The 12,225-nt window shown below is 47.3% G+C and overlaps 1 protein-coding gene across 1 annotated transcript in view; it reads left to right on the top strand.

The window, feature by feature from the left end:
• LOC115651392 overlaps positions 1-8,411 on the top strand; it is a 92,652-nt gene extending 84,241 nt beyond the window's left edge. Inside the window, exons 17-21 of the mRNA XM_030562322.1 lie at positions 1,649-1,774; positions 3,854-3,995; positions 5,312-5,350; positions 6,751-7,039; positions 7,641-8,411. Coding sequence (XP_030418182.1) covers positions 1,649-1,774; positions 3,854-3,995; positions 5,312-5,350; positions 6,751-7,039; positions 7,641-7,743 — 699 coding nt within the window. The 3' untranslated portion in view covers positions 7,744-8,411. The remainder of the gene's footprint in view (positions 1-1,648; positions 1,775-3,853; positions 3,996-5,311; positions 5,351-6,750; positions 7,040-7,640) is intronic.
• The last annotated feature ends 3,814 nt before the right edge of the window (positions 8,412-12,225 follow it).

The following is a 12,225-nucleotide window of genomic DNA, read 5'->3' as shown; positions in this document are numbered from 1 at the left end:
TAAATCTGTGAGACCTATGTACAGGTAACATGTGACTGTGAGGGGGTACACTGCCCTCCTGGGCCCTGAAGATAGCAGAGAACTTAGGGTTCCAGGTTAGGTTTATATGGTTTCCAGTAGTAACGAGTGGTAACCAGTAGAGTCTAGAAACTGAACAATTAAGATGAGTATAAATCAGGAAGGCCCACATTTGTGCTTTCTTTTAGTGACAAGGTAGCCAGAATCAAAGGAATGGAAGCTGCAACACCATTCCTTGAGTCCTATAAATTCTCAAACTACAGTATAATTAGGAATGAATCAGAGATTGATGCCACTGAAGGTTTGAAGGCACAATTTTAAAACAAAATTTTAGTGAGAGAGAAAAATATTTAGGATAATGTAACCTGAACAAAGGTTCTTCTTCGAGTAGTTTCCCTCTGGGCATTCCATTCTAGGTGCATTTTCACCCCTTTTGCCTATAATTGGAGATTTCACATAACCGTGTCTGTTTGGCCCATGCATGCATCCTACTCAGTCTTGTGCACTGCCCTGTTATATAGCACTTTGCGGGCAACCCCCCCTCAGTTCCTTCTCATCCACCTCCATCTGAGGCAGAGACTGAGCTCTGTAGCCCTTCACCTTTTTGTAGTTAGTTTATCCACTTCTGATGTTGCGTTTGGATCTGCTGTACTTTCTTCAATATTGGACTCCATGCCAAATCTCCCTCCTCCTTAGAGGGAATTGCTCAGTAGTCACTAGAGTGGAGTGTGCCCATAGGGATGCTACTCAAAGAAGAATAGGTTACTCACTCTGTGCAGTAACTATGGTTCTTCTGGATGTGTGTCCCTATGGGTGCTCCAGTACCTGCTCTCCTTCCCCTCCTCTTTGGAGTTCTCTGCCATGCAGCTTCGTAATAGAGAAGGAACTTAAGAACATAAGAGCGGCCATACTGGGTCAGACCAACGGGCCATCAAGCCCAGTATCCTGTCTACCAACAGTGACCAATGGCAGGTGCCTCAAAGGGAATGAACAGACAGATTATCATCAAGTGATCCATGCCCTGTCACCCACTCCCAGCTTCTGGCAAACAGAGGCTAGGGACACCATCCCTGCCCATCCTGGATAATAGGTCCATCAATGGCTATCTGCCATGAATCTATCTAGCTCCCTTTTAAACTGAGGGTAGTTCACATATGCAGTGCTCTATAACACTGGGGTGGTCCATTAGACTGAGTAACATGCATCTGCCAGCTGAATGGACACTCCTATGTTAAATCTCTGATCAAAGGTGCAGGGGGCACAGCACACCTAGAGTGGAGCACTCACAGGGATATACATCTTGAAGACCCACAATTACCGCACATGGTGAGTCACCTTTTCTTTGGGTTGAAATAATATGGATCCAGCCATTAATTGAATAAAGGAGAACTTGGACAGATGGGAGCAGATTTCTCTTTCCTTAGTAGGAGCAAAGCATCATAAAAATGAAAGTCTCCCGAGGCTACTCTTCACTCATTGCCTTCGTAATACCACTGCCCCTGTATTAACAAAGGCTTTTCTCCTTAAATGCTGCAGTGTAACAGTAAAAAAAGAACCATGACCCTGTCTCCTCTGGGTCCAGCCATCTGTGTTTCTAACTCCAAGAAATGACTGTTCTTGTACTTCACAGGCGATTGATGAGAATGAAAAGAATTACCAATCAATACGAGTTCGCAAGCCTTCTAAAACCAAGCCCCTGCACTTTGGATCTTGTTATACTGTGTCTGGTTCATCAGACATAGAGGTCACTCCTGATGTAAGTAAAATTGAAACTGTCTGTTGCCATGGAGGTTTACAGATATTGGGGGGTGTTTAGAGTTGAGTCGTGGTGCTAGAGGGTGCTGTGTCCTCATAGTTCGTGCTGACCCCAGTGCCTTAGCGTGGCACTAGGGGAGCTGTACTGAGGGGCAATGGTATGGGTAGCTCAGTAGGAGGCACTTTCCCCTCACAGTCAGCACAGAGCACAATGTCCCAGCGTGGCACTAGGAGATGCTTTACTGCCAGTAACAGGATGGGGGCTTACATAAGAACGGCCATATTGGGTCAGACCAAAGGTCCATCCAGCCCAGTATCCTGTCTACTGACAGTGACCAATGCCAAGTGCCCCAGAGGGAGTGAACCTAACAGGCAATGATCAAATGATCTCTCCCCTGCCATCCATCTCCATCCTCTGACAAACAGAGGCTAGGGACACCATTCCTTACCCAGCCTGGCTAATAGCCATTAATGGACTTAACCTCCATGAATTTATCCAGTTCTCTTTTAAACCCTGTTCTAGCCTTCACAACCTCCTCAGACAAGGAGTTCCACACATTGACTGTGCGCTGTGTGAAGAAGAACTTCCTTTTATTTGTTTTAAACCTGCTCCCGATTATTTTCATTTGGTGGCCCCTAGTTCTTATATTATGGGAACAAGTAAATAACTTTTCCTTATTCACTTTCTCCAAACCACTCATGATTTTATATACCTCTATCATATCCCCCCTTAATCTACTCTTTTCCAAGATAAAAAGTCCTAGCCTCTTTAATCTCTCCTCATATGGGACCTGTTCCAAACCCCTAATAATTTTAGTTGTCCTTTTCTGAACCTTTTCTAGTACCAGTATATCTTTTTTGAGGTGAGGAGACCACATCTGTACGCAGTATTCAAGACATGGGAATACCATGGATTTATATAAGGGCAATAAGATATTCTCTGTCTTATTCTCTATCCCTTTTAAAATGATTCCTAACATCCCGTTTGCTTTTTTGACTGCCGCTACACACTGTGTGGACGTCTTCAGAGTACTATCCATACTGACTCCAAGATCTTTCTCCTGATTAGTTGTAGCTAAATTAGCCCCCATCATATTGTATGTATAGTTGGGGTTATTTTTTCCAATGTGCATTACTTTACTTAGTAGGATGTTCTCTCCTCACCCTAGTCATTGCTGCCCTCAAGCATGGTATTAAGGGGAGCTGTGCTGCGCTGTAGGTAGCGGCGTGGGTAGCCCAGTAGGGGGAGTTCTCCCCTCAGTCAGTGCTGATTCAGTGTGGCGTTGAAGATAATCTGCTGTGGAATTTTGCAGCAGCATTTGGTTGAGACAGAGAGAACATAAGAATGGCCTTACTGGGTCAGACCAAAGGTCCATCTAGCCCAGTATCCTGTCTTCTGACAGTGACCAGTGCCAGGTGCCCCAGAGGGAATGAACAGAACAGGTAACCATCAAGTGATCCATCCCGTCACCCAGTCCCAACTTCTGGCAAACAGAGAGATCAGAGAAGTGGAGCTTGTGATCATTTAAGATGAAGCAACAAAGGCCTTGAGCTGGGTTCTAGCCACTGGGATGGAGAGAAGGGAAAGATCGTAGAGACTGCGTAAAGAGAAGGCAGTTGGAAAGGAGCTGAACATGATGCTGAGGTTGGAATCTAGATGACAGGAAGCCAGTGGAGCAAGTGATGAGAATGGAGATGGCAGAGACAAGGAAGAGTTTGGAAGGGGAGCTTAGGTACAGATCTCAGTGTGAGTCAGCTGCAGCACATACCAGAGTAGACAGGGGACTGGCAAAGCGGGTAGAGGGGTGGACTTGAAAACCATCAGCACAGAGGTGGGAGCTGAATCTGATGGAGGGGCAAGAATCCTAGAGATTCCCCCTCTTGCTGTCCAGTGGGGCTGTTGCAGGGAGCCAGAAAGGCTGAGTGATGAATTCTAAGGGCAGAGTGAGCCCCGGAGAAGGGACTGATTGATTGTCTTGCAACGTGGTGAGGATTATTGAGGATCCACTGCATCACTCACTCCTACTTTGCCGGCTCAGGTGGGCTCACCTCGAGGAGATGGCTTCTCTTTTTGCTGCAGGAACTGGAGTACTGCAATATGAGAGATCATCCGCTGGATCCTGACATGGAAATCTACACTGAAGACTTGGGGAACAAACTGAACCTCTACCTGATGGAGCAAAATGACGTGGAATTGGTCTGGAAGGCCACTGTGAGACCAGGTAGGCTCAGCCAGAATTCCTGGCAGATTATGCAAGGAGCTGCCCCCCAGTACCTGCTTGTGGTTGTAGGGCCAACAGTGTGCACACAGTAAGGCAGGATGCATGGGCTCCAGCCACCTCCTACGGCCCAGTGAGAATATGAACTGGGGCTGGGCTGGGAGAGAGCAGAGGAGCAAGTCTGGAAATCTCCATTGAGATCACATCACTCTAGTCCCCAAACACAAGCACCAGCATTGCGCTGTGGTTCTTCTGCCTACCATGGCCATGGAGACTCTCACAGCAACCGAAGAGGAGAGAATGTTCCAATTCTTGCTCCCAAATTCTTGCTCCCAAACTCAGCCCCCGCCTCTCCAGAGCAGCTCCACTGGGGATCAGATCTGTAACATGTGGCTGAGAGGTTGTGATGCCACCCAGGAGAGGGTTGGGGCACAGACACACCAGCCGACTAATTGCTCCCTGGCTGGCCTCTGACCCAGGGATAATACCCATCCCAACAGCCTCACTCCCAACCGAACATCAGACTAGCCTATAGGTGGAGCCTTAACCCTCATAGACAGTACTTTGGTTGTCTTGGCCTCTTCCTTTATTGCTCAGGACAGTATTAACTGCATTACCTCTGCATTCACCAGAATGAAGAGCTGTATTTCTGTGCACAGGTGCCCTGTGCTCCTGAGAATTATCACTGAGCAGAACTGAATTTCTCGGCATTGGCTGGTGCCTGTTGCACCCATAGGTGCATCATCCTTTCCTCTTGTCTCATTTCTCCCTGCTTAGCCCATAAGAATCATAGGGCTCAAGGTCTCTCAGCCACTACGCCCACCCCAGGTCCTCTATAGTCCTAGCACATGGCAATGGTCTTCAACCTTCTCAGCCATACTAAGGTGGTCATCAAAAGGACGTGGCTGTTGTCTAAACCTGTCAATCCCCTGCTCTAACTACTAGCCCACACTCCTTCACGTGGCTAGGAGAAGAACCCAGGAGTCCGGTGCCTTCATTCCAAGACCATCCTTCCCTCCCTATTCACAAACTCAGCTTTGTGGGTGCTGTAAAATGGTCTGATGCCGGTAGGTGCTGATCTCCTGAACTCCCATTGGGTAATAATGAATTAATAAGACCTCCTCTTAGCCTCACTGTGAAGAGAACCAGGGAAATTACTGCTCAGGGCAGTAGCTACAGGGATACAGAGTCAGTACATGGTAATTCACTGCACTGCCACATGACATGACTGTTTTAGCCAATCAGATACCAGATAACCAGTGGGCTCTCCCATGAGCAATATGAATCCAGTATCTCATTCCTTCTCTTCTCTCTTCCAGGGGATGTGACACTTCCTGGTTCCACTCCAGCACGAGCAGGTCAGTAGGAATTCATTGAGCTTGTGATCCCAATGTCTAATCCGAGTTGTTCTCTCAGAGGCCCGGATCCTCTTGCTTGCAGCACAGGGGTCAGGTCCCATCAAGTCCATGGCCACTGGGAGACCCAGAACAGGACTGTCCCTGCAGTCTGTTCCCCAGGGCCCTGCCCAATGGAGAACCACCATCAGGTACCCTCCAGTCCATCTCTAAACCCCAGAGAATAAACTGTGAGGGGATCATCCTACCTTGGACCGGTGTGAGGACAGGTTAGATGAGACTTGAGGAAACTTCTCCACCTTCAGTGCTAAGCTACAATTATAGGATTCTCCTCTACAATGTAGTTCTCTAGGTTCTGACTTGTTTAAGTGGCAATAGAGTTTCCCTTGGAGAGACTGTTCCCATATCCTCTCTATCTCTCTGTTCGGATATGACTCTGGATATCGGAGAACACAAGAGAGTTAAAATACACACCAGTCAAATAGTGGTGAGTTTACTGCCCTTTTCTCTACAGGCCACATCAAGTATTTGTTTTAGTGGAATACTGAAGAGTTTTTTACTGAATGTTGGTTAGGGTGAAAGACCAGAAGGTGAATGGGCTGGGTAATATGGAACTTGGCAAATACTTTTGGTAAAAACTTGAGGTGCAGTCATAATGTAACTTTGTCTTTGAAGGGGAGTAGACCATAGGGTCCCTTTCCCCCCAACTTTATTGCACAGACATAAAGTTCCTTGAATTTTAGCATCAGTGATGATTTATTTGCAAAAGTCATGCTGGGAAATGTATCGCTTCTCCTGTTTGAAATGTCACTTATCCCATCAGCCTAGTGCTCCTTGAAAGAGTAATGTAGCTGGCTGAAACTATTAAAATGTCAACAGTGTTAACTACTTGTCATTTATCACTATAGGGTTTCAGTGTTAACGTGCCCTTGAGTTGATCTGAGGCATTTCACACCTCTCTGAGCTATTGTTTAAGTTTCTCTGTAGACTGCATCTGTTTATGTGAGGGTCCCATTAAAAGATTTTCTTTACAACTATAAGCATTAGCTGGAGAGTTGTTTATTAGTTAAAATAGTGATTTATGTGGCCACATTAATTACATTATACATGGAGCCTTATGAAGAGTTTGTAAACCACCGTTGTAGAGGATTGAATACTGTGTAGGGCAAGAGGAAGGTGGGAGCTGGTATGTCCCTGTCCACCCATCAGTGGCCAGTCTCCAGGAAATCAGTCGAGTTCATGTCACCAGTTCTCATTCTCCCACTTAGCTCTGTGTCCTAGGGAGACGGGGTGAGGAAGAGGAGCTGGGAGAAGATGGAAACACAGAGGCTGAGGAGGAGGGAAGGCAGGCACTAGAAGACATAAAAGGAGAGATATAGTAACAGACAAGGCTCTGTTTTCAGCAGACATCCAAGATAAGATGCCTGAGACCTTGAGAGACGCCCTGCAGGAGACTCTGGATGAGCTGGGGAGTACAGATATCCAGAGATTCAAGTCTAAATTGAACCATATGAAGCTACCAGAGGGGTACAAGAGAATCCCCAATGGGATGCTGGAGGAGGCCGACTCCCTGACTGTGTGTGAGCTGCTGCTGCAGTACTACACGATGGATGGGGCTGTTGAGGTGGCCATTCAAGCCCTAAAGGGAATCAATCAGAATGAGCTGGCAGGAAAGCTTGAGACGGACACCAGGTGAGTGAAGGGTGGAGTTTCCATTTGCTCCTCCTTCATTGCAATTTCCATCACTTTGGTCTATTTCAGTACATCAGGCTGTGGCCTTTTCCTGGAAGGGTTTTTATCCTTCTCTCCCACACTCACCTCTGCAGGGTCTGAGTCCCTTGCAAGAATTAACAGATATTACAGTAAAAAGATCCATGTCTCTCACTCTCCTCAATGGTTGACATTTTCGGTAAAGTGTTCTCTTTCTAAAAGCCCCCCTGTCCTAAACAAATCTGGTGTCCACTTGCTTTGTTACGAATAATTCTCAAACAAAGCCAGAAGATGTAGAATGTGTGTGCGCTGAGCAGTTCCTTCCCCTCTCCATCTGCTGGTAATGCAGGAGACACATGGGCCCACATCTAGAGGTACTGAATGTCAAACTCTTGTTGAAATTAATGGGAATTAGGAGCCTAAATACTTTTGTGGATCTGGGCCCTGGTGAGCAGCTAGAAGTGCTGAGTGCACTGAGGAACTCTGCATGGGACAGGTCCAGCCAGTGGGTCCTAAATCTCTGTTATGTTCTGCCGGAGAATTTCAGCTGGCATTGATTCAGTGTGTAGCCGTTTTCCTGCAGTGGAGTTGAGATCGTCCGTCTGAAGATGAGCACACGTTTGACAGAACTGAACTCATCACAGCCAGGGCAGCGAAGTCTCTCCATTCATCCGAGGAAACGTTAGCAAGATTCAGTGTGAGCCTTTGCGTGCACCAGGCAGCCAATTACAGCAGCTCATCCCTGAGGAAGCAGAAGTCTCCTGTCACCACAGCACAGCTCCGAGGGCTGGACCCAGAGCAGGAGTCTGTTTCCCAGGCAGGAATTCCTTTGGTGCTGATCATGGTATTAGCTGAGTGAGTCACAAACATTAACTAATTGGCTCAGCACCTGATGATCTAGGGATCTTGTCCGCCTGTCACTGCATGGACTGGTTCCTTGGGGGGCTGGGGCTCAGCCGCAGTGTGCCAGCCTTAGGGTGCAACACCCAGGGCCGTAGGGTGGGAGCTTGTGACTGGAAAGCAGCCTGCTGAGAGCATAAGGACACCCTGAGCTCCCTCCGAGAGAGTCTAGGGAGAGAGGCTGCTGGGCGGAGGGCAGCTGGTAACTCTTCAGAGCCCAGAAGAGAGACCTGCAAGGAACTGGGATGAACCTCAGCTAGCAGAATTCAAAGGACTTCAACCAGAACCCACTGTCTTAGGGAAAATATAAAACAGATTTATTAACTAAGATAGATTTTAAGTGATTTTAAATAATAGGCATAAAAGGTCAGAGATAGGTACCAAAGAAAATAAAAGGTAAGTGCACAGTCTAAATCTTAAACCTTATTACGCTAGGCAGTATTTGGATCAAGCAGTTTTCTCACCCTGTCATAAACAGCTGGTTAAGGGTTAATGTCTCTTTTACCTGTAAAGGGTTAAGAAGCTCAGTAAACCTGGCTGACACTTGACCAGAGGACCAATAGGGAGACAAGATACTTTCAAATCTTGGTGGAGGGAAGTCTTTGTTTGTGCTTTTTGTTTTGTTCGTTGTTCGCTTTTGGGGCTAAGAGGGACCAGATGTACACCCAGGCTTTCCCAATCTTTCTGAATCAGTCTTTCATGTTTCAAAATTGTAAGTAATAGCCAGGCAAGGCAGATTAGTCTTATGTTTGTTTCTTAACTTGTAAATGTTTCTTTTGCTGGAAGGATTTTTACCTCTGTTTGCTGTAACTTTGAATTAAAGGCTGGGGCGGGGGGGTGGGCTTCCTCTAGTCTATATGAATCTGAATACTCTGTAAAGCATTTTCCATCCTGATTTTACAGAGATAATTTTTACCTTTTCTTTCTTTAAGTAAAAGCTTTCTTTTTAAGAACCTGATTGATTTTTTCCTTGTTTTAAGATCCAAGGGATTGGGTCTGAACTCACGGGAGATGGTTAATTCCTCTTTGTTTTAAGATCCAAGGAGTTTGGATTTGTGTGAAGCCTCTCAAGGCAACACAGGGAGAGGAAAGTCTGGGAGGAAAAGGAGAGGGATGGTTAATTTCTCCTTGTTTTAAGACCCAAGGGGTTTGGGTCTGGGTTCCCCAGGGAAGGTTTTGGGGGAACAGAAAGTATGCCAGACACTAAATTCTGGCTGGTGGCAGCGTACCAGGTTTTAGCTAGTAATTAAGCTTAAAAGTGTTCATGCAGGTCCCCACTTTTTGTACCCTAAAGTTCAAAGTGGGGGAAAAAACCTTGACACACCCCACTGGATTTTACAGTTCTTAATACACAGGCTTCCCCTATTGAACCCGGGACCAGTCTCCTCAGGTGATGTAGCCGTCTTCTCAGCAGTCTTGTTGCTTCCAGTGTAGGTGGGGAAGGAGGAAGGCCAAGGCATGATACCACTGTCCCATATTATACACCCTCGGGCATGTGCCTGTTAAACACTAGCACAGACACATCCTGTGGGCTTTGCTGAGTCGCAGAGTTGAGCGATCCCCTTGGTGTGCTCTTCTGCAACTGAGGGCTTTTCTACACTAGCAAGTTACTGTGCTGAAATGTTCTCATTGGGGGTGTGAAAAATCACACACACCCTGAGCACAGCAAGTTTCAGCGTTGTAAAGTGCCAGTTTTGACAGGCTCCCAGGATTGGGAGCTATGCCCCTTTCAAGGTGTTTTTTTTAAAGCGCTGGGAGAGCACAGAGGTCTGTGCTGCCATATCAGCGACATCCAGGGAAGCCTGCAAGCTGGTCCGGGCTACCAGTTATCTTTCTGTAAGCAAGGCCTTGAATTGTGCTCTTTTATCTTTGGGAAGGTCGGTCATAAACCCAAATAGCTTCCCATAATTATCATAATCATATTTTGAGAGGGTGCTGTAATTAGCGACCCTGAATTGTAAAGTAGACGAGGTATTGACCTACCAGCCTAAGAAGTCTAGTCTCTTGTGCTCTTTACCCTTAGGTATGGATTTGAAATGAGGTTTTTTGGAGCTATGGATGTTGTAACCACTGGGACAATGGTGGAGATCTGAGCTGGCCTCTAGGTGGTGAAGAGGTTCTGGCACAGGAGGCTCAATATAATGCCCAAAGGTTCCATGGCGGCCACTGCATGGGAAACACCATGATTGTCCATACCATATATATGTGGGTTGATTATGGTGACATTTGGCCCTCAGTGTACCTCCCACTGGTCTGTGATGAAGAGGCGAGGGGTGTTGTGGGGTGAAGATCTCTTTATCTGGGTCCTTCTCCTTGCTGTCACTTGGTACCAACAGTACCATGGGCGCAGTGAGCTGCATAATGATGCTTCTTGTGGGAGCTCCTTTGGAGCCACTGGCCCGGGTTGGTGTTGGAAATACCCTGGCTTCTTCTCCCTGTCTCAGGGAGACCACAGCTACCTGGATTCCAACCCCTGCTCTCTCTGACCCATCTCAGATCTTGCAGACAAGAAAAGAAACAGGAGAGCGGCACATGCTGCCAGGGACAGAAGGACATGACCTCACTCCTGGTAGAAGTAGACTCCCCCACCCCCTCCAAGCAGCCAGCAGTGACTCTCCCATTGCTGCAGGTACATTTAACCCTGAAATAGTCACAGTTCCATTGGAAGAGGATGGCTTCCCTATAAAGCTAATCATAAAGCAGGTGAGTTCCCTTCCCCAACATGTCCCAGACCCTACAGGCACTTCCAAAATGAGCCCACCCTTACCCCTATAGGTGCTGGGAGAGGGTGTGTGACGTTGCACTACATGTCCTTTATTAAAATATACTTATGAATATGACATACTCAGGATGGTAGGGAATGGGACACAGGGCCTTACCCCTCTAGCGAGTGCCAGTTTCCATCCAGCTTCCCCTATAAGCAGGTTATTCCATAATCACTTCACAGGGGGTTCTCTGAAGCAGCTGGTGCTGACCCGTCACTGGTTTATGGATCACCGGTGTGATCTAGTCTAGCAATTCCTATGTTTCAACATTAGCTGTGATCAGAAATGTGGCTGGGAAACCATTTAATTCTAACCTGGGGCCCATGGAGTCCTACAAGGGATGAACGTGACCACTGCTCTCCCACTTGCCCCACAGACCTGCTGTATATTGCAGTCCCCTAGCACCTGCAGGTGCCTCTGTAGTCTCTCTGACCTGGAGAATCTCTGAGCAGAGATCCCTGCAAATCAGGCTCTGCTGCAGCTGCCACCTCTCTCCAGAGAGAGACTGGCAGGGCCCTGCCAGGGAACAATTAACTAGCCAAGGAACAGGTAAAGATGTTGAGCCCCCAAAGCAAGAGGGAATCTTCTCACCAGCTCAGTTATACATGAGTGTCTGAAGCTTTGTGACCAGCTCGTTTTGGTTAACTCCTCTGAGGACGTTCATGGCCACCTGAAGAGCACAGCCCCACCCCCCGTTGTGTAGTAATTCATCATCAGGTCACACACAGCAAGGCGGTTTGCCTCCTCCAGCTTCCCTTTGGGGATTTTGGTATAGCCTGGGGGCAGCTCTGGGAGGCTGTTTAGTTTGGACTTGAATCGCTCAAAATCCTCCTTCCCCAGCTCATCCAGAACCTCCTGCAGAGCATCTTTCAAGGTCTTAAGCATCTTGTCTTGGCTGTTTGCTGAAAGTGGAACGGAGTCCTTCACTCATTCTCTCTTTTTATCTCGTTCTCTTGCTGCACTCCCCCTCCCTTTGTCCTCTTTCCTGTATCTTTCCTCTTCACTCATCTGTGTCCTTGAGTTTCCCCTCTGGTTCCCCCTGCCCCATGTTCTCTCTGCCTCTCCCTATGATCTCAGACTCCTGGGACAGAGTTGAGTGGGGGAATGAGAGCTGGTGGCCACAGACATCAACCCATTTCCTAGAATCAGGGAACTGATTGGGACAGGTCAGGTCACTGAGAGTCTGTGGATGCATCAACCCACTTTAATCACAGAGAGGGAGGAGAGACTCACTTTTAGCAAACGCGCACACACACACGCTCCCCTACCCAACTTCCTCACTGTTTCATTGATTTATTTAGATTTAGATGAGCTCTAATGAAAGAGAGGCCCATACGGCATCCTTGGCACCTCTGCCAATTTTTTTAAAGATACGCTAATACACCCAGATCCCTGACGCCAACTCTTATACAGAGCAATAATATAAATGGCTGAAATTAATCAACCACACACACACAATCCCCAGAGTCTCACACCCAGCCTGACCCAAAGTCTACCTCTTCA

Source organism: Gopherus evgoodei, chromosome 4, assembly GCF_007399415.2.
Source record: "Gopherus evgoodei ecotype Sinaloan lineage chromosome 4, rGopEvg1_v1.p, whole genome shotgun sequence".
In the NCBI taxonomy this organism is placed as follows: domain Eukaryota; kingdom Metazoa; phylum Chordata; order Testudines; family Testudinidae; genus Gopherus; species Gopherus evgoodei.
The sequence above is the reverse complement of the archived record's forward strand: the minus strand, read 5'-3'. Positions and strand labels throughout refer to the sequence as shown.